Source organism: Gobius niger (genome assembly GCF_951799975.1).
Source record: "Gobius niger genome assembly, chromosome: 13".
NCBI lineage: Eukaryota > Metazoa > Chordata > Actinopteri > Gobiiformes > Gobiidae > Gobius > Gobius niger.
The window spans coordinates 17,550,865-17,571,437 of NC_136864.1; the positions used below are offsets into that span (position 1 = coordinate 17,550,865).

The 20,573-nt window shown below is 42.2% G+C and overlaps 2 protein-coding genes across 3 annotated transcripts; both read right to left on the reverse strand.

Annotated features, from left to right (window-relative positions):
* Positions 1–1,480: 1,480 nt before the first annotated feature.
* On the reverse strand, positions 1,481–13,690 carry gpbp1l1 (GC-rich promoter binding protein 1-like 1). Its single transcript, XM_079569366.1, has 12 exons — positions 13,516–13,690; positions 11,469–12,515; positions 9,803–9,917; positions 8,959–9,094; positions 8,484–8,812; positions 6,075–6,150; positions 5,789–5,985; positions 5,546–5,689; positions 4,106–4,261; positions 3,862–3,983; positions 3,516–3,618; positions 1,481–2,038 (listed from the first exon to the last, which is right to left on the reverse strand). Exons 3-12 carry the CDS (start codon positions 9,860–9,862, stop codon positions 1,868–1,870), a joined length of 1,494 nt encoding a protein of 497 aa, XP_079425492.1. The 5' UTR covers positions 9,863–9,917; positions 11,469–12,515; positions 13,516–13,690; the 3' UTR covers positions 1,481–1,867.
* A 1,528-nt stretch (positions 13,691–15,218) lies between these two features.
* Positions 15,219–18,490, reverse strand: ipp (intracisternal A particle-promoted polypeptide). Of its 2 annotated transcripts, none has more exons than XM_079569975.1 (9): positions 18,114–18,490; positions 17,918–18,042; positions 17,081–17,300; positions 16,842–16,997; positions 16,604–16,771; positions 16,384–16,521; positions 16,177–16,299; positions 15,822–16,042; positions 15,219–15,742 (listed from the first exon to the last, which is right to left on the reverse strand). In XM_079569975.1, exons 1-9 carry the CDS (start codon positions 18,439–18,441, stop codon positions 15,518–15,520), a joined length of 1,704 nt encoding a protein of 567 aa, XP_079426101.1. In that variant the 5' UTR covers positions 18,442–18,490; the 3' UTR covers positions 15,219–15,517. The 2 variants fall into 2 exon arrangements, with proteins under 2 accessions (XP_079426101.1, XP_079426100.1); XM_079569974.1 differs by having other exon boundaries at positions 15,223–15,742; positions 17,831–18,042.
* Between the last annotated feature and the right edge of the window lie 2,083 nt (positions 18,491–20,573).

A 20,573-nucleotide genomic window follows, 5' to 3' on the forward strand; every position in this document is an offset into this window, starting at 1 on the left:
CGTGTTTCACAGCTAGAAGGTCTGGTTTCCCCTACCACTAAAAACGAGTGCAACAGGTCAATCCTCCAGCCAGGGGTTTCTGACCCTTCGCCTGGCTTCACATATCGTTGGCCACATAGCATAATTGCCTAACTCTATTTTTGTTTTCGGAATACATGTAAAAAGACTTAGGAACGCATTGTCTCTTATTGCAACGATACAAAATGACTTGGCAATTATGCTATAGGTCCCCATGCACTGACATGCACTGGGTGTCCACTGCTCCTATGTAGAAAACGCATTTCCCTACAGGGAGAAAGCACCTTAAATGTGTGCCAAAATTCAACATATGACACTAGGGGTGACAGTGGCGCTGATGGTAGAGCGGGTCGTCTCATAAGGTTGGCGGTTCGAATCCTAGGCTGTTCGACTGTGGTGTCCTTGGGCAAGACACTTCACCCAATGCCTGTGAGTGGTTGGTGGTGGTCAGGGGGACTGTTGGTGCAGATGTGAGCAGCCTCTAATGTAGTTTACCACCATCGGCATGGAGTGAATTAACCCCCCTCCCTTTCATGTGTGAAGTACTTTGGGTGTGACTTGTCATGTGAAAAGTGCTAGAAAATAAGATTCCCTACCCTAGATTTGACATGTTACGCCCAAAGCAGAGACTGTAAACATGCAATAACCCCTTGCAGTATACACACAATCCCTGTATTTACATCACTTATCTGCGTCACTATCAACCACTTGCACTATGTAAACCTGCACTGCAAACACTGACAACTTTTTTGTTATAGTCTGTTTACTTATTTACCGTTTATACTTTTTGTCCCCACAAAGTCCTTGGTAGTCATTGTAAGATATCACTTTTTTCCCCCTCACATTTCTTGCTTATTTGTGCACCCTGAGTGTTTCTAAGAGCTGAATGTAACAAGTAAATTTCTCTATTGTGAGACCAATAAAGGCTCTTGTCTTAAATGGTGGAAAGGAAACATATGCATTTTTATGACAGAAGTAACTACCGTACCATGGAGCATCTTTGAGAATCTCTCTAAAATTAGAGCCTTTCATACAAAACAGACTGGGTACAGATGGTCCAGGTGAGACCGCAGCAGCACAACACGTAACACAGGGCTAGAGACATGAGGGACGGCAACCAGGAAACCACATCTAATCCCCCCTACTGCTAATGACCGTCTCAAAGGAATATGCTTTACCCTTTCAACCATGCATATTTTCCAACTTGTGTGCAACTTGCCAGACTTTTCCACTCAAAGCATTCTACTGCGTCAGCTGCCAATCTGCACCATTAGCCCCTCATTCACTCAGACAAGGAGGACGAAGCGTCTTGCCCAAGGACATGGCAATACAGTATACACCTGATTAAAAACACTAACCTTCCAATCATGAGTCGACCTGCTCCACCAAGACATACCAAGCAGCATGGCCACTGTTTCTCTATAACGTGCTTAAACATAAACCAAACACCACAGGAGCCAGATTCATACTGAAACAGCTTTTCAGGAACCAATTTTTATTAATATCATTAATGTGTCATCAGCATCATCAATGAAATGAGTTAGTCTGTTTAAAGCAGAACCACGTGTGCATTCATTGCCCTTCTTTTCTTGACAAATACTTCAGTTCAAAAGCAGGAAGTAAAGAAGGAAGGGGAGGGGCAGCAGTGAAGGAGGTGACGCAGGGAAAATGACGTCTGGCAGAGCAGGAATCTCCCCCTTCACTGGGATATGATTGGTTTTCCCTTGTGCAAGAACAACAAAAATCAAGAAATTCAAATGGTGCTCTAAAAACAAAGATGATGAGAGAGGATGTGGGCTTTGCATGTCGGGATACTGTTGGCTGCTGTGTTTTGTTCCATAAAGCCGTGTTAGGATTTGATGCAGTCGTCATCGTCGGAGGTTTGGCTGCTGCTACTGGTGTCGGACTCAGAACCTTCTTCAACATGTGCCTCCGCAACACTCCTCCAGGGGGTGAAGTGGAGGGTCACTCCTCGTGCCCTTGGAAGAACCCCATTCCTCTGAATGCCATTTTTCTTCAACTAAGAAAATAAAACAGATATTAAGAGTTTTATATGAAACACAGTAGATAATGTTCATGATAGCATAGGGAGGTGGAGGTCAGCAAGGGTGACAGTTCCAAAGTTATGAGCATTTCAGGCTTCATTTACGGCCCTTTTTGGTGAAACCAATCTTAAAAACAATAGGATATCGTTTTATCACAAAAACTGGTACCATTTTCAGCTTCTTTGTTCTCTAACTTTCCCATTTTACCAACATATCATTCACTTCAAAGATGAAAAATTATCAAGGACTTCAAATATGACGGGTGAACAGGGAAAACATTTAAAGTGGGTGATACTGATTTGAAACTTTGGCTGTATATTATTTACTAAAATCGAAACAAAAACTATATTGCTGTATTTCTGTAATATGTTTATATATAAAAATAAGGCCTTTTATGCCAAAATGTATATATATTTTTTGCAGACGAAATCTAAATAATGCATGAATCCATGTTTAAATTCATGGTTTTGTTACAAATATTTTTTCAGAGGGGAGTTTGGATAAGCTGGTAATGGTGAATAAAAACAAATGTAATCAAATATTTATAAAATATAGTGAACATCTTATCAAAATCAATTCACTTCACTTGAAATCTGTGTGTGGGCGCCAAGTCCAGTTTAGTTCTGCAGTATATTTGCTAATCATATTTATTTATTTATCTATTTGTATTTTACTTAATTGGTAAATTCATAGTGGAAAATTAAGCTAGAAATATTCAGTTGCATTTGTGTTCATTTGGTAAACTTATTAAGTGAATAGGTTTAATTAAGTGATTGTTTTAAGACCTAATTGAACACTTAAAAACCTCTGCATTGTGGCTTTATGCAAATGAGTGCGCACTGAGGAGCAGAAAGGAGTTTTGAGAGACACATTACACAAGGGGAACTAGATTACGGGCATCCTGCAGGTTACCCGTGTGCCAGGGCATGTGCCAGTCGGGCTGTTGGCTCGGCAGCGGAGGAGAGTTAGCACCAGCTACACCGTGGACTCACCCGAGTTCAGAGTGGCCGTGACGAGGTTTACTAATTTCATTCACTGATCACTGATCTTAAATCACAGATATATCCCACACCAAAGCACAAATAAGGAATGCTTCTTATATTTTATGGTCATGAAGTGGTATATATCTGAGGTATGACCGCAGCTATGAAGATGCACCATTGGACTGCGAAGCGGTCACATGATTTAGTGCGGCGGAGAGCGAGGTCCAGACAACTGGTGGCAGATTTTAATGCTGCAGGTGGACTTTATTCATTCATAACTCAAAAACTAATTGGCTTAAAGGAAGAAATAAAAACACATGTGGATTCCTTGATTCAATGCATTGCATGGTTCTATATTTATAAATGTCTACTGAATATTGTTACCACTAGATGGCGCTAAAGCAGAGGGAGGCTCATTCAGATCATTTTTCACCTCTCAGTTGAGGCTGCATTTTGCGTTGCAACTCACCTGTTCAGTTTTTGTCTGGAACTCCTTCAGCTCATCTTCAGTCAGAGGCAAGAAGTTGTCATCGTTCTCTGGATACTCCTGCCAGCCCATAGCTTTCAGCAACCTATAAACAGAAGTTTCTTCATTTAGTGGTTCTGAACTGGATGGGCCAGACCCAAAAGTTAACCATTGTCATTGGGTTGCAAGCATGTGTGGAAATGACAAAGGTAAGCAATGCCAGGCCTTGGGGGCAAATGTGGCCCTACAGCATAGATCCTCTGGCCCCAAAATGCACACATAAGAGCTAAACATGCTGCACAGGCTTAATTATCGTGATCGATTAGACATGACAACAGGGGCATCTTACCTGTGCTCTGCTTCGAGGGAACTCGACAGGTGTTCAGTGTCAGAGTCACTGAGAGAGCAGGACAGACCATTCTCGTGGACCTCCTCGCTGTAGGCTTTCGGCTCAGGTGTGCTGCTTTCTCCCTGACAAATACACAACACAGAAATTATTTTAGTGCAGAAGTCCATTTGTACTGTTTTTGAAATACTGCCCTATAATTAAACTACTTGAGCAACACATAACTGTAAAAATAAAAGTATCCAACCTCTCCCGATGTTCCCGGGCTGCTGCTTGTGGTCAGCTCTCCGGGACCCTCATCTTTCAGAGCACGCAGGAACTCACTTTTCCGGTCTGGTCCACGGCGCATCAGCTTAAGCCTTGACGGGGCAATGTCTATGGGTGGTGTGGTGCTGGAGGGGTGCTGCGACAGACAACAGGATTTTGCATGTGTGAATAACAACAATGTACTGGAAAGTGATGGATTGTTCCATCACTTGATTAAATATTAAAGGTCCTATATCATGCAAAATCGACTTTTTGGAGCTTTTAGCCATGTTGTTATGCTATTTCCTTATCAAAAACACCCCCAGAGTGGTTTGTGGCTTCATTCACGCAGCTCTCAGTAATCCTCCTGAATCCTGCTCTCTGAGGCTCCGCCCTCTCCTGGTGAACGACTGAGTGTTCAGTTGTGTCGTAACAACGGAACGGAAGTGCTCGACGTCTGTAATGTAATGTCTTAATTCTATGCTTACGGCCTGATTTTAATTTGTAAAACAGCTTTTTCATTATTTCTGTCGTAAGAGAGAAACAAAGAGTAAAAAATGAAAAAAAAAAAAAAAAAAAAAAAAAGGATGTGCCCGAAGTGCTTCCAGGTCAGCTGAGGCCAAAACAAACACATCGCGTCTGAACAGATCAGTCATGTTTGCGCTGCAGCAGTGACGATTGAGCTCGTTACCTACTCTGCACACCTGTTCTTCATTCTTAACTAACGATAATGTCACGGACGGAGAAAAAGAAGCGCGTTTGGCTACGAGGACGAGGAGTTTATATTCAACCTTTTTCAAGAAGAGGCCACTCAGCTGTTTTTTTCTCCGGGATTCAGCGACTATCAGCCAAAATGGTGTTTTTCTGTGATTGTCACTGATGGATGTTTGGGGAACCTTCGCCAGAACCAAAGTGGATTAACTTTTATAACCAACGCGAGTCCCATAATGTAAACAACGATGGACCAGAGCGGTGAGTCAGTCCAAACGCGGGTTAGCTTGTGTGTTAGCATATTAGCATGTGTGTTAGCCATTTATGAAGCTGTGTTGCAGATGTCAACTCCTTATAACTGCATCGTGAAGTAACTTCACTTATTGCTGTTTATTTATATTACAGTAAAGTTGTATGCGCGGAGAGAGGGGGCGGAGTTAACTGAATCGAAGCGTTCTGTCTTCCGGGTTTGAAAAATACCTCCAGAAAACACTTATATTTATCACAAAAATGAGTGCTCCATAATGGTAGAGGTACAATATATCATATAAATGCCTATACTTAACTTTGGAATGGCTAAAATAGCATGATATAGCTCCTTTAAGTCAGTAAATATTATTATGCCCTCCCGTTGAAACAAAATATAATAATAATTTTTGTTTGTTTTAACGACGCGTATTTCATAAGAGGATGCACCGTATGTTTATGCACATAACTTTGCAGGGCTCACCTCTTTTGGGGTGTTTTGCTGCGGGGCACTGTTGGGGGTGCTGAGTTTGGCTGCAGACACGGGGCTGGTGAACACTGAGTCTCGACCTGGAACATGAAGGCCAGACTTGGTGATCTCTCTTCCACTGGCTTTCCACTGGGTGCTCTGTAAAGACATGTCAAAGACTTACACCTCTGTGGGAACTTGGACTGAAGTCACACATTGTCCAATGAGTAAAAAGCTGCAAATGAAATGGGGTCGTACTTTGGTGGGGGCCACAGCAGGCTTGGGGACCAGGTTCTTGTAAACGCTGGAGCCTGCAATGGGAGTTTTGCTGCCGTTGCTGGGCAGGGCCCCAGCAGTGGCAAACCCTGCAGAGAAAGCAGTGCTGGGGTCCTCCTTGGAAACCTTTTTGATAACCAGCATCTTGGAAACCATCTGCTTTCCACTTGGGGGGTTTTCTGGAAATCATATCACAGCTTTCAGCAAACAAGGTCTATCTCTGTAGGTTCTTTTCACATGCAAGTCATTTACAGAATATTGCACCTACCCCACACTCCAGCATGAGGAGCTACTGCTCGCGTTTGAGTTCCAGGCTTTCCAGTTGTTTCAGGGTTGAGGGAAGGCTAAATATATTTTAAAAAAAAGAAAAAAAAGAAAATTGTATATAATTCTGATTGTACCCAAAGTAAACATGCAAGCCTATACAGTAGCAGTTGTAGAAGACAAATTAATTGTCAAAACATTTAGTAGCGTTGCAAAACAAATGGATATATATGTCTGCATTTACTTTCTAAAACCAGACATGCAAACACATATATAGTGAAAAAGGTGAAAGTTCACGGGGCTGTGGCGGAATGCGCGGATTGCGGGCATTTAACAGAACACGTAGATTGTATGATTAATGAGCTTTCATTTTGTTTTAGTGAACTGTTGTTCTACTAATGGTAGTTTCATCACAGAGTAAAGGATTTGTACATAATTTGGACAAAGGACAAAATATTTTTAAATATAGATTTTAAACTTTTATTGACTATTTATAGAAATATAGCATACACTGCAGAATATGCCACCCTATACCATACTAAATAAAATGGTATCGTTTTTTTTCTGGCTTCAGTGGGCGGCTAAAAGCTTACAAATGGTTTGGCATTATTGAATAGTTGCACGTCTCTTTGGACAGGATCAGTTTTAGCAAACTTGCCAACGTTAACATCTCTGATCAGCAGAAACCACGTCAGAAGCGCTCTAATCTGTGAGCACCCAATGACCACACGGTCCACCTGGAGAGGTCAGCCCCCTCCTCAATGACCACACGCTCCACCTGGAGAGGTCAGCCCTCTCCTCAATGACCACACGCTCCACCTGGAGAGGTCAGCCCTCTCCTCGATGACCACACGCTCCACCTGGAGAGGTCAGCCCTCTCCTCGATGACCACACGCTCCACCTGGAGAGGTCAGCCCCCTCCTCAATGACCACACGCTCCACCTGGAGAGGTCAGCCCTCTCCTCAATGACCACACGCTCCACCTGGAGAGGTCAGCCCTCTCCTCGATGACCACACGCTCCACCTGGAGAGGTCAGCCCTCTCCTCGATGACCACACGGTCCACCTGGAGAGGTCAGCCCTCTCCTTGATGACCACACGGTCCACCTGGAGAGGTCAGCCCCCTCCTCGATGACCACACGCTCCACCTGGAGAGGTCAGCCCCCTCCTCGATGACCACACGCTCCACCTGGAGAGGTCAGCCCCCTCCTCAATGACCACACGCTCCACCTGGAGAGGTCAGCCCTCTCCTCGATGACCACACGGTCCACCTGGAGAGGTCAGCCCCCTCCTCAATGACCACACGCTCCACCTGGAGAGGTCAGCCCTCTCCTCAATGACCACACGCTCCACCTGGAGAGGTCAGCCCCCTCCTCGATGACCACACGCTCCACCTGGAGAGGTCAGCCCCCTCCTCGATGACCACACGCTCCACCTGGAGAGGTCAGCCCCCTCCTCAATGACCACACGCTCCACCTGGAGAGGTCAGCCCTCTCCTCAATGACCACACGCTCCACCTGGAGAGGTCAGCCCTCTCCTCGATGACCACACGGTTCACCTGGAGAGGTCAGCCCCCTCCTCGATGACCACACGCTCCACCTGGAGAGGTCAGCCCCCTCCTCGATGACCACACGGTCCACCTGGAGAGGTCAGCCCCCTCCTCGATGACCACACGGTCCACCTGGAGAGGTCAGCCCTCTTCTCACTGACCGCAACCGCGCATCAAACGAGCGCAGAGCGCGCACAGAGCCACGGGCGCCTGCCTGGTAAATTTAGCAATAGGATTTAGCCTCACAGTAAATGTAGCTATCCGTTAGCTTTATAGGTTAGCTCTCACGTTTCATGCAGTTATAATCAAATATAAAGCTACAGGCATCACAAAACTTGCAGTAGTTTGGTGCTCAGTCTCAGCACAGTTGCGCGCTGTGTCGGCGTAACTTTGTTGTGCAGACTGATGCATTAGCGCGCTCCCACTAGCTATGAAGTAAAAGTTCACTTGTCATAATATAAAGTGGTATAACTTTCACCTCAGCGTCAGTGTGATGCCTCATGCGGTTCATTGCCCTCAGTGGTGCGTCTGTTGGAGCGGGGTTAGAGAGTAGACGAGCCTACAGTCAGCCGGCGGATGCGGAAGTGAACTGAGCGAGCGAGCGCGGGGCTCACTCAGCCTGGAGCTGGAGGCTCCTATGGCTGAAGCCACGGGGAAATGGCATATTTGGCCTAACAGCACCAGTGAACATTTTACAAGCCTCAGCCAGTGCATAGATTATTTACACGGTAGACCCCCTTCCCCCCCTTTCCTTTATTTTTGATTGCAGATCTACACGATTCACATGAATGGCATTTTTCGAGGTCAAAACGGCGAATTTCGCCAAAAGGCGACAGATTTGCATGTATGAAAAACTAAAACTTACAAAATCCTCTTCCACAAACTTCAGCTTGTCGTCCTTGTTGTCTTTGCGTTCCTCGTTGGGAAACTTGTCCTGATACGAGGGGACCTTGCGTGGGTGGAAGTTCCCGTTGCGCTGCCTGTGCCCCGCCTGCCTGTCCCTTTCTCCCACTCCTCGTTTGGGGTGACGTCCCTGGTGGTGGTGACCATCCGGGGCTCCACGAGGACCTCCATGCCAGCTGGGTGTCTCCTTCCAACAGGAGCCCCCTGCAAGACCACCGTGTCCCCCTTTGGCCACCCCCGAGTCCACAGAGTCATGCCTCAGAAGCAGAGATGGCTGCTGCCACCCATCACCTTTACAAAGAGCAAACCATAAATCCAACACGGCAAAATAAACTTTGGTGAAGTAAATGAAATAGTTTTTAGTGTTACGTAAATAGACATAACTCTCGTTTTGTCATTGTTGACTGAATGCAGTGAGTTTTTGTGAGACGCGTTACCTGCGTTTCCCGCTGGAGCACGTAGGGAGCCGTTGTTGAAAAAGCCATCAGAAGAATTGTGGCGGCGGCGGCTCACAGACGCTCTACCATCTCTGTGGTGAGGCTCGCTTTGTTTCTCGAGGTTGGCAGCAGGGGACTGGGGACAGATTCAGAGCAACAATAAATCAGTAAAAAAGTAACAAGTGCTGCAATGTACAGGAAAGATATAATGAATATCAGACATCCAGGCAGATATAGGTGGGATATTTTACACAATTGACTTTTGTGAACCTTTGATCTGGTCATAGTGGTTTTCCTGGGTAGTTAACAGCACTTAACTGAAAATGAATGAATTAAAAATAAAAAATAAAACAAAAAAAGACCTCTCAAGCTGCTCAGAGATGCTGGAATACATGGCATACATACAGTACATCTGTGGTGACCGTCCTTTCAACCAAAGTGCTCTTATTTTTGTGCAGAATTTTACGTACGAATGCTTTGAAAATATGGATTTATTGGATATTGGGAAAACCCACAGTTTGTGTCAAACCTGGTGCAGTCCCAAGGTTCGACACTATGTTCTGGTGACGACGATAGTGACGCTTGACTAAGTTCTGAATCAACTGGACCAGAAACAAATTACTTGTTTCTATTTTAAGTCGTTTACGGTCAATATTGCCTCTTGCAATGATTAAGGAGTTAAATAATGTATGGTATAATAAATAGATGATCACAAAAAGCTCATTTTAAATATTAGAAAATACTAAAATGAAAAAAAGCTTTTGGATGATTATTTGCCAGATCTGTCAAAGAAGCCAATTACAGAGTTATAGTTTTTTTTATCAAAACTCTGATCTGCACAAACCTTGGCGGGCTGGGGCGTGGAGAAATTAAGCCAGGCAGGGACAAAGTCATGCTGCGCCATTTAGGTCCAGTGTTTCCGGTCAGTGGAACGAGGCATCAAACCTCATGGCCAGGATCTGGTCAAAAAGTGAAGAGTAGGATTAAATTTATACCTTTGACAGACACTTTCTCGATGTATTTTCATGCACTAAATCACAAAAAAGCTATTTAGTTATTAGATAAAAAGTCTCAACATTATCTTTGCTTGTAATTATAATAGAGCGCAATAAAGTAGTTGTATCTGTGTCGGTCTGTATTAGCTGTAGCGCCATTAACCCCCAGTCCAGGATGTGGAGGCACAAGTGTAGCTGTTTTTAAGTGACTCTTTTATTAACTAATTTATTGTTTGTTTATTTGATTTCCTCCGTCTGTACATTGGAACATTGGGTCCAGAAAAAATTGAACTTGATTGTTTAAAATGGCCAAACAAAATAAACCAAACCAAACAATATATTAGGCTATATATATTTTAACTATATTTAATTTTCTTCTAAGAATATCTGTCCTAAGGTCGTCTTGTTTTGCTTAACAGCCTCTTCATAGGCGAACACCAAAGTACATTTCTGGAAAGTCAAACCATCTGAACCATCATAGGCTTGGAGAACCTCAGGGACAGATGTCTCGCTGGTGCCCAGAGTCAGGACTACACACAGGGGAAACTTTCTGATGATGTGTGACAGGCCTAAACTGTGATTATTAAATCCAGGCTGAAAACACTCCTGTTGGCGGTGCTTATGAAAACGAACTAGACAAATACATTTTGATTTAATTAATATATTATTAATGTATGTAATTCTTTTCCTCTTGAAGTTTAGTTTTATGGACTTCACATTTGTTTTGTTCGATGAAGCACTTTGTAATGTTGTGCTGAAATATATTTGCCATAATACATCAATGATAAACACACACCAGAGCCGGCAGGTGACACTTCTGTTCTCCACCGTTGAACTTGTTAAGGCACAAAGTACATCATTTGCCTATTTAGTACAATAGGCGACAAGATTCACTTGCGACACCAATACACATTAGAATTAGTAATTGGAAAGGAAAGCTAAATATTCTCTTCTGTAATAGTCATGAAGACTTCACTCAGAGAATAGAATCTAAAGCAGATCAGTTGATCCGGTCCCTTCATGGTTCAGCACCTTTAGTACATCTGACATGTTAGAGCCATATGAACCATCTTGGACCATGAGAACTTCAGGGAGGGGTCTCCTGGTGGTTCCCAGAGTCAACAATAAACACGGTGAGGCTGTGTTTCAGTTTCATGCAGCTAAAATCTGGAACAGTCTCCATGAGGATGTGAGACAGGCCTCAACTCTGACAAAGTTCAAATCCAGGCTGAAAACTCTTATTTTTACCCGTGCGTGTGAAAGTATTTTATTTGCACACTTGCTTTTAATTGTAATTAATATTTGTTGATGTTGATGTTTTATGGATTACTTTGATCGGCTTTCTTGTAATTCTATGTAATTGTGAAGCACTTTGAATAGCATTGTGTATTAATGGTATTAAAAGGGTGCTCTACAAACAAACTAGCCTTCATCATTAAGTTGTCATGCAAACTAAAACTACAACTGTGTGTGTTGACCACATTTCTATCCAAGCATAAAGGAATCTTGCGTTACCCCAGAGTGCGAAGCTCTGAAGTCCTCTGCCTCCTGCGTCTGCTGTGCGTCGCTCCTCAGGCCTGTTGGCACTGAATGTGCAGTAAGAGTTTGGTAGCAGCAAAACCCAAAAACTTCCTCTCCAGCTTAGTCCAAAGAGATTCTCCAATGTTCCAAAAGGCTTATCTTGAACCAAATTCAAACCAGTTCACCTGCTCTTGATCAATGAGTGCTTAGAAGGCTGCCATCGTCATTGGTGCATTTGGTCCATTTGTTCTCATGTATCTCAATGTAGATTAAAAAAAACTGCAGAAATTGGCAAAACAACTGACTGAAAAGTGGATTTGTTCTGATAGTGAGGAAAAGCCAAGCAGTTACTTAAGTCTGTGAAAAAGCAGCGTCCTGCAGCATGGACAACAGTTCTAAACAATTCCACCGGATGAAGTGATTGACACAGGTGTTGTCCTGCCACACAGGGTGCCAGTATCTCTTTACGGCGAGATACCTATTACCGAATCATTGTAAGATTTTCTGAACCAAAGTCAAAGAAAAATGATTTCAGAGACAGTCTTGGATTGGCAATGGAGAGCTCCAAAACCGATGCTCACCTCATTTAACTGGTGAAGACTGTCTTTATGTGACAAAAATAGTGCATCAATATTCAATGTCACATGACAAAGAAGGAAGTAACACCTTATGTTACATCTCTGTCATTTTCTGTTTTTGTTAATGAAACCTGAACACTGATGAATAACTCATTCTGTCAAATTTAACCCAATATTTTTAATTTCACATTTGTTGAATATCCATTTAATTTTCTGCAGATTTCTGTTTGAAGCGGTTTAAGGTGTACATCCGAAACTCTTGATATGGCAAAGCCCCAGCGTAGATTCTTCGTTCAGTTTCACTTATTTTAAATCTCGTGAACAGAGTATGAACTTCTTTATCTTCAAGAAAATGGTTTTGTGTAAATGCTATGCATCCATCCAGCAGGCAATGTTGTCGTCTTTGATGAAATAGGATTTTGATGTAGAGTGCAGTTGGGTTCTTCACAGGAACAGCCTGGATCTGCAAAAAACAAAAACATGCATCAATGTTATTTGAGGCATAACACCAACAACAGTAGGTTTATATTCTTTCCTCTTGAAAATTATATTAGCCGGCAGACTCTGCGCCCATTTACTTGAGTTCACTTGACTAATTGAAGGTCCGATCAACTTTTCGGTTTTTAGAGAGCAGGTACAAGCGCCAGGCAAATAACTGTGTGAATAAAAGTATAACTAAACACACGCACCACAGCAATATAACAAGGTAAGTTACAGAAATATCATCATATAGATTGTTTTACGAGCGTTATAACGCTAAGGCCTTAAAACGGGTTAATTCACACAGCGTCGCTGTGGGATGAACTATTACGTAACGACTCAGTATCAATGAGTCGGACACTTTTACTTACTAAAACACGGTGATAGATTTTTAAGTATCAATATACCGTGATCTTAAATGACTTAGAAAAACTGTGTAAACGACATTATACATCAACAAGATCATCGCATTCATGCACAGAAAAACACGTTCCTCATGTAGTGTCACTAGCCAACAAGGAATTACGTTAACTAACGTTAAGTACTGACATAACACGGGGACATAAAACGTGCATCCATGCATTTGATGAAGCAATATATCATATTATCAGCCGGTCTAAGTATTAGTTAAAGGGTAGTAATGTAGCTAACTAACTTTAAATGTTTGTCTATCACTAGTGTTAGCAATTCGTTGATAGCTAAATGCTAGCGTCACTTAGCTAGTTTGATGCCACACGACAACATGTTTGTAGGTACATGAGAAACGGAACGTTTGACTCACAAATTAGACATGCATATACTTTGCACACCATAAGAATTTAAAATGACCAATTCAAGCAATTGTTGAAGTCACACTGTAGAGGTAAACAGACCTTGCTTCGTTGAAACAACACAGTTTCAAAATGGCTACCCTAGCAGCGGCAGCACACATTCATCAACTTGCTAAGTGCTAATGCTAACTTTCCAAGCATTCATTACGTTACCTGCTCTGAAGTCAGACACTCAATAGCAGAACGCTTCTCTTCTGTGTTTGTTCCGGGTACCGTAAACGTGGGGATACTTCCACACCGCCACGAATCGCGTTTATATGTCAACGAGAAGTGTTTGTTTGGGTTTTCAGAGCGCTTACCACTAGCGCTGGCACTAAGAGAGATTCCAGAATCACAATTGAGCTGCATTCAACGCCAAGCATACTTATGCAACGTGGTACTGCTCAGTAGTGATTTAGGAAATATTTTAGATGCAAATACTAATTTAACACATCAATGAGAAACGCAGTCTTTCCGCTGCACATAAAATCATTTGTTTTGACGTCCTTTATGTTATTTTTGAAGAGTGTTTACTGTGTTCTTTTGTCGGCATAGCCACTTTTTAATTGTGTTTCTTGAACATAACTCGACGCCTCCCCGCCAAACTAATCGATACCAGAATCACAACTCCATCAAGTAAACTAGTAAAACAAACAGGCATTTAATGGAGCGTCGATAAGTTACAGCCATCAAAACGACCTCGAGTGTGATTGTTTTGACAGATCGAGCCTTTTCACTCAAGTAAGTGAAATACCCAAGTTTTGATAAACATAGTGCCCCGGGTGTATGGACGTGGTGGTTGCAATATGAGCATACGATGTGCCTACATTATTAAACTTAGCTTTAGGTAGCTTTTATGTTAGCATCGGGTAGTTAGCATCGGATAGTCTTGGTGATTGTTGACATTTAGACCATGCATGGATGCACCTATAATAAAACGATTAAAACAACAATTGTATGTTTGTTTCAGATTGAAATGTTTGCATCAAAAGGCATAGCTACAAAGGTAAGGGGAATGTTTCGTGTAGTTTAAAAAAAAATGTAATCTGACGTTTCTATCTATTATTACTAGGTTGCAACGTGGGGATGGTGTCAACAACATATTTTTCGATCATATAAATCTTCCACAAGCACTCGTGTGTTCTTTCACCCCACACAATTTCACAGATGGCCGCCGAGAAGCAGTTTTCTTAATAAACCAGGACCCGTCACCTGGAGTGTGACCTGTCTCTGCCATGGAAAGGCTGCAAGTGAAAATACTCAAAATGATGAAAAAAGTGGCCTCAGTTTAAAGGCTCTTTCTCAGGGTCCTAAACCAGCCTTGTACCTTGGCTTCGCTGGGCTCATCCCCTTTGTGTCAGTTCCAGTTCTGATGGCAACAACAAATACATTCTACCCTGAAATTGCTTATGCTCAGATGGTTTACGGAGCCTCCATAGTTTCATTCCTTGGAGGAGCACGTTGGGGATTTTCCCTTCCCGATGGTAGTCCTGCCCGGCCTGATTGGAAGAACCTGGGAAATAGTGTGGTGCCATCACTTCTGGCCTGGATGGCATTACTCTGCAGGGACAACTTGGCAGAGGGAGCTCTGATTGTTATTATGGGATTAGGGCTATCTCTGCACTATGACCTTACTCTCCTGCCTGGTTACCCTGCCTGGTTCAAAGCACAGCGTACCATCCTCACTTTGGTAGCTACATTCTCACTGGTAGCGACACTTGCACTTAAAAATATATGTGCTGAAAGAGTTGAAAAATAAACAGTAAAACCATTTACAAAAAACTCTGGATTTTGAAGTACATGAAATAAAATGTATAATAATCCGATGAGACAATTTGTATGAGTTGTTTTTATTTTATGAGTTGATGAGACACAAGACAATATAAATTTAAGTTCATAGAAAGTGCTATTAAGCCCAATTCACATTCATAAGTTATATTTCAAAGATATAAATAAACAACCAACCTTGTAACAAAACAGATTTATCTATTGTTTCAAGCAATAAACATATAAACAGTAAAATGTGTAGTCTTGTTTTCTGATTACTATTGATAACTAAGAAAGCACATCTTAAGTATTAGTAAAGATTAAGAAATTCTACATTATGTCCTGACATAGATCTCCCGATGTGCAGTAATATTTTGTCATTTCAATTGTTAATTGAAAATGATGGCTGTCATAAAACAGCAAGGCCACCATCGCAGCGACTTGTGATCATGTTGCCCACTTCAGTCCAGCTGTCCAGGTGAGGATCATAAATCTCCACGGAGTCCACAGTCACCGGTGCGGAGAAGTCTCTGCTCGCTGCCCGGCCTCCGACAGCATAAAGGAACCCATTAACTGCAGATACTGACGCTCCTGCACGTGCTGTTGACATTGGTGCCACCTCTACCCACTTTTCCTGTAGAGACGAACAAAGGGGTGATACAAGAAATATGAAGAGAATATGAGGATTTTGCACTTCTGAATGCACGGTTTACCTCTTCAGGACAATACTTCTCCACAGTCTCAAGGGCACCTAGAGCTTCATTCCATCCTCCCACTGCGTATATACAGTTGTTGAGGCTGGCAACACCCACATAGGCTCGACGGGTGACCATGACCGGCAAAGCACTCCATCGGCGGGAGATGGGGTCATACATCTCGGCCGAACGTAACTCTGTGCCTTCATCATTGATTCCTCCAACCACATAAATAAACCCTGAAAAACCACAATGCTTTCACCGTTGCAATGACAAGGCTAAGTAATCTTATCTAATCCAATTCTCATGATGTCAGTAAAAATGTACTTCAAGAATTTTGAGCCTTGAGAGATAAAAAAAAAAAAGAAGATACCTTGCAGCTCACAGCAGCCAAAGTAGTATCTTGGAACCGCCATATTGCCAATGACCTCCCACTTGTTCTCTTCTGGGTCATAACGTTCCATAGTTTTCCCGATTTCTGAACCTATCGAGCCACCTTAAAAAAAAAAAAAAAAAGTGTAGTGTAAAGTGTAAAGTGTTTGTGATACTGCTACAATCATAACAATATGGTTGGCCTTACCAAGTGCGTAAAGAGCTCCATGACATGGGCAAACTCCAACTCCACATCGAGGAAAGTTTAAAGAAGCCACTGCAGCCCACTGTTTGGTGACTGGGTCATATCTTTCAGTGCAGTCAAAAATCATCGAGTCTTTCTCCCCTATCAAGGTCAAATGGATGATAATAATAATCTAATACTTTGTCACAACGTAACACGAGTGGTACAGTGTTCATTTTCTTACCCCCCACCACATAAATCATTCCTTCCAAAACCGCAACTCCCAGTCCACTGCGAGCCTGGTGAATGGAGGATACAGTGGTCCAATACTGGTTAAAAGTGTCAAAGCGCTCCACACAGCTTAAGGCCCTGCTGTCACTCCAGCGCCCACCTTGCAGTCTAGTGTATCCCCCTAAATAAAAGCACACATTAGTGGTCAAGTATTTTTGAGGATAAGTATGTTATAAATTAGTATAGAAAACCTATTGCATAGAGATATTTTCGAGCCTTTCTCCTGGGCCTCATCTTTGCGGACTGTAGAGGGCTGTATATCTTGTTTTCTTTTGGAGATTTTGTTACTTCAGTGTATTCCTTTAACAGAGTCTGCAGTGCCACCCGTAGACTAAAGTCAGCAATACCTTAAAGATGACATTTTTTATTCACATGGTTAATTGAGGGTGTATTTTTTTTTAGCACCCACTAAAATGTTATTAAAATGTACCTTCAATATATTTAAAAAGTCTTTGCGGAGAGAGCAAAGGGAAGCGGACTGGTTCCAATACCTCAACAATGTATTTCTTCCTCTTTGCCACATCATGAAGAACCCAGTCCATCGCGGCTGTGAAAACCTGATACTCATCCTCTATTCTCAACTCTTCACTTCTGAGTAGTCTCACCAACTGATCTTTTAACAGCCCTTTGAAATCTTCTGTTGTGCACACCTAAAATGAAACATGCACATCAATTAATAAATGCAAGGTTATCACCACTGAATAATACATTTAACACATAATAATAACAATAACACATTTTTTCGGGCAGACAAACCACTTAGGCCTAATAAATTCAATCATCAGTTTTCTAAATGGATTTCTTTTTGAAGGAACAGGCCACCGTTTTTTCATACTGAGATATGTTCTTACCTGAGCTTAGACGAGTTGATACGTACCTGTCTGGTCTTTGTGCTTGCCCTCAGTCACGCAAAACGACCAAAGATGTTGTTAGCATTTGGCCTCTCGCAGTATATTCCTATAGCTCCAAAAATGGTGAAATTAGAAGCGACCAAGCTCTTCCACAGGCACAAAGACCAGACAGGTACGTATCAACTCGTCTAAGCTCAGGTAAGAACATATCTCAGTCTGGAAAAACGGTGGCCTGTTCCTTTATAGAACCAATCAATGCCTCTAAAAAAACAATTACTTTTCCCATCTCTAATGTTAAGTTATTGTTGAAAGCATCAAAAAAGTTTCACCTCTAAAAAGTGAACATGAATGTAATTTTCTGTGAATTCAAGCATGTCCATGCAGGCAATCTGCTCCAAAAACTGAAAAATCCCCACACAGTTAGACGAGTCCATGTGACCCTTTAGAAACTCTCCACAGATAGAGACGACTTCATTCAGCTGAAGCATGTCTGCCGCCACCATCAACTCCTGGACATTTTCCACAGTGACACTAATCACTCCTGTAAAGATAACACGTTATTAGGCTTAACAACTATAAGCTGTAATACATGTTACACAGATAATGCATTACCTGTGTAAATGAAGTCCAATAAAATCTCAAATATCTCCCTGTCTACTCCCTGGATCTGGACCTCTTCTTTTTCCGACTCTCTCATCCCTCCAGAGAAAAGCGCTGAGAAGTATGGACTACACGCAGCAAGTACCAGCTTGTGTACTCTGAATACATGACCCCCCACATTCAGTCCCACATCACAGAAGTCCGAGCGGAGCCTCATCCTGTTCATCTGCTCCAGGATGAGTCCGGCGTAGCGGTTTGATGCCAGGACAGCCTGCTCCGACGCACGGGCTGCGTCCCCACCACCGCCGCCGAAACTCACGGATGCTGAGGTGGAAGACATGGCACCGGGGCAAAGGGTCTGCTAACATGGGGACCAGACCGGCTGCAACTCTGGGTATAGTGGCAAACACAATGCTTGGATTAGGAAACTGCATCAACAAAACCAAGACCAACATATTACTGCAAATAAAACGTCTATATGAAGAACAAAACAAGGTACAGTCAGACAAGAAGTAGAAAGCAGCAAAAGAACTTTAGCACAACAAGCTATGATAAGAACGTGCCAGTTGTACTAAATACGTCACTTGTTGTGAGTGAAATACTTTTCATGCATTATACATAACAAACTCTTTCAAAAGTCAGTCATAATAACACAGCCATGCTATTTACCCATAAGTTCACTGATGGATGCAGCCAGGGAACTTCCTGCTGGTTGTCAATCGATACTTCTGCATCGACTACACTGGTCTGTGGCATTGAATTAGTCGTAGCTAATCGAGCAAAACAAAAAAATACAAAAGAATATAATAATAGTCTAATAATTGTGGACTAACCTATCTTGGGCATTAATAATTATATAGATGTTTAAATAAGATAATAACGTTTAAGCATCTAATCATGGGTAAAACAAACAAAAACAAAAAAAAACATCCCAAAACATAACTGTGCCCACAAAATACACTAGATGGCGTTGCAGTCCTTTCTAAATCAAATGCGGTCGATCAGCTAAACTTTACCTTGACAAGATGCAACTATGGATGCAAAAATAACTTCCATAATCTTCAGACCACGTGGATCCTGGTAAGTTATCTTAATATTAGAATAAAATAAAATCACAATAACTGCTCGATCTGTCTTTAGTTGGCCTTCATCTAATGTAATTAGCTAACACTTCACCTAAGCTAGTATGAAAATATATATATTTATTTATCCTTTATTGCACTATTGATCACGAAAAACAAAGTTCACAAAATCAATAAATTGTGTGATACAATCTATGTCCTATGGTGCATTTTACACAGTATCACACAGGATAGACTGAACCCACCTGTTTCTTGGTGAATTGTTAAATAAGTAGGATTACATTTCACACACTTGAAATACTAGTTCTTTAACATCTGTCACAAGGCTTGTATTTCGAGCATTTTTAATGTGTCACCCATTACACCCAGTGATATAGGTCACTAGAATATCAGGTGGCACAGGCACCAGCCAAGCTCTGGGGCAGTGCCATTCTGCTGCCTCCATAGAGGTGTCCTGTATTGTTCACTTTCCAGTGTGTCCTGTTTCTCTACAGGGCGTCCAATGTGGTTGTTATAATGACTGAACAAGTAGCTTTCTGGGTATGACCTAAGCCATTAAGGCCTCACTTCACCCTGTGAATTTGTTGTGGTTAGAGAATTAAACACACACACCTTAGCTTTTATCCCCTGAATGACAAACGTATTTTATATAAGCATTATGAAGATGTTATTGCATAAAATGTGATGATAGTACATCATATAGTATATAATAAAAGTGCCCAGCAACACTATAGTCTATATATTATTGGCTCTCAAACTTTTCACTCCAGGTACCATCTAATTGCTCTGTGAGTATAACCAGATCTAAATCCAGTCTATAACAGGATAATTACTTTCAAAACCTGAAATGAATTCAGTGATGAAGGTGAACAAGGACTAGCCCACAAGGACTGCCTCTAAATAATAAACATTGGGTCATTCTGCCAAATTGGTGCCTTTTCAGCTTTGAAAAAAGTAATATAAAGTAAAAGAAAAAGCTGTGTCTTTAGTTTTCTGAGTACCAGGTCATGTAGCCTTTGCTCTGGCCGACCCCATCTTGGAAGCGAAGCAGAAAAAGGTCTGGTTGGTACTTGGATGGGAGACTGTTTGGGAACATCAGGAAGACTGGGTGAATGTAGTGTGTGAGCGAGTGGTTGGTGGTGGACGAAGGGGCAGACTGACAGCCTCGCTGTTAGTCTAGCCGCAAGGCAGCTGTGGCTACAATAGCTTACCACCACCAAGTATGGACTATACAAGCGCTATACAAAACCAATGTATCATTATCATCATTGTCCTGTAGAACTGATTCAGGTGAGGCGATGTATGTGAACAAAGCCACTCACTATTGTCTATATAATATTTGTGTCCATGTCAGTTCTCAAACCCATTTACAAAATGGACTAAATGTTTG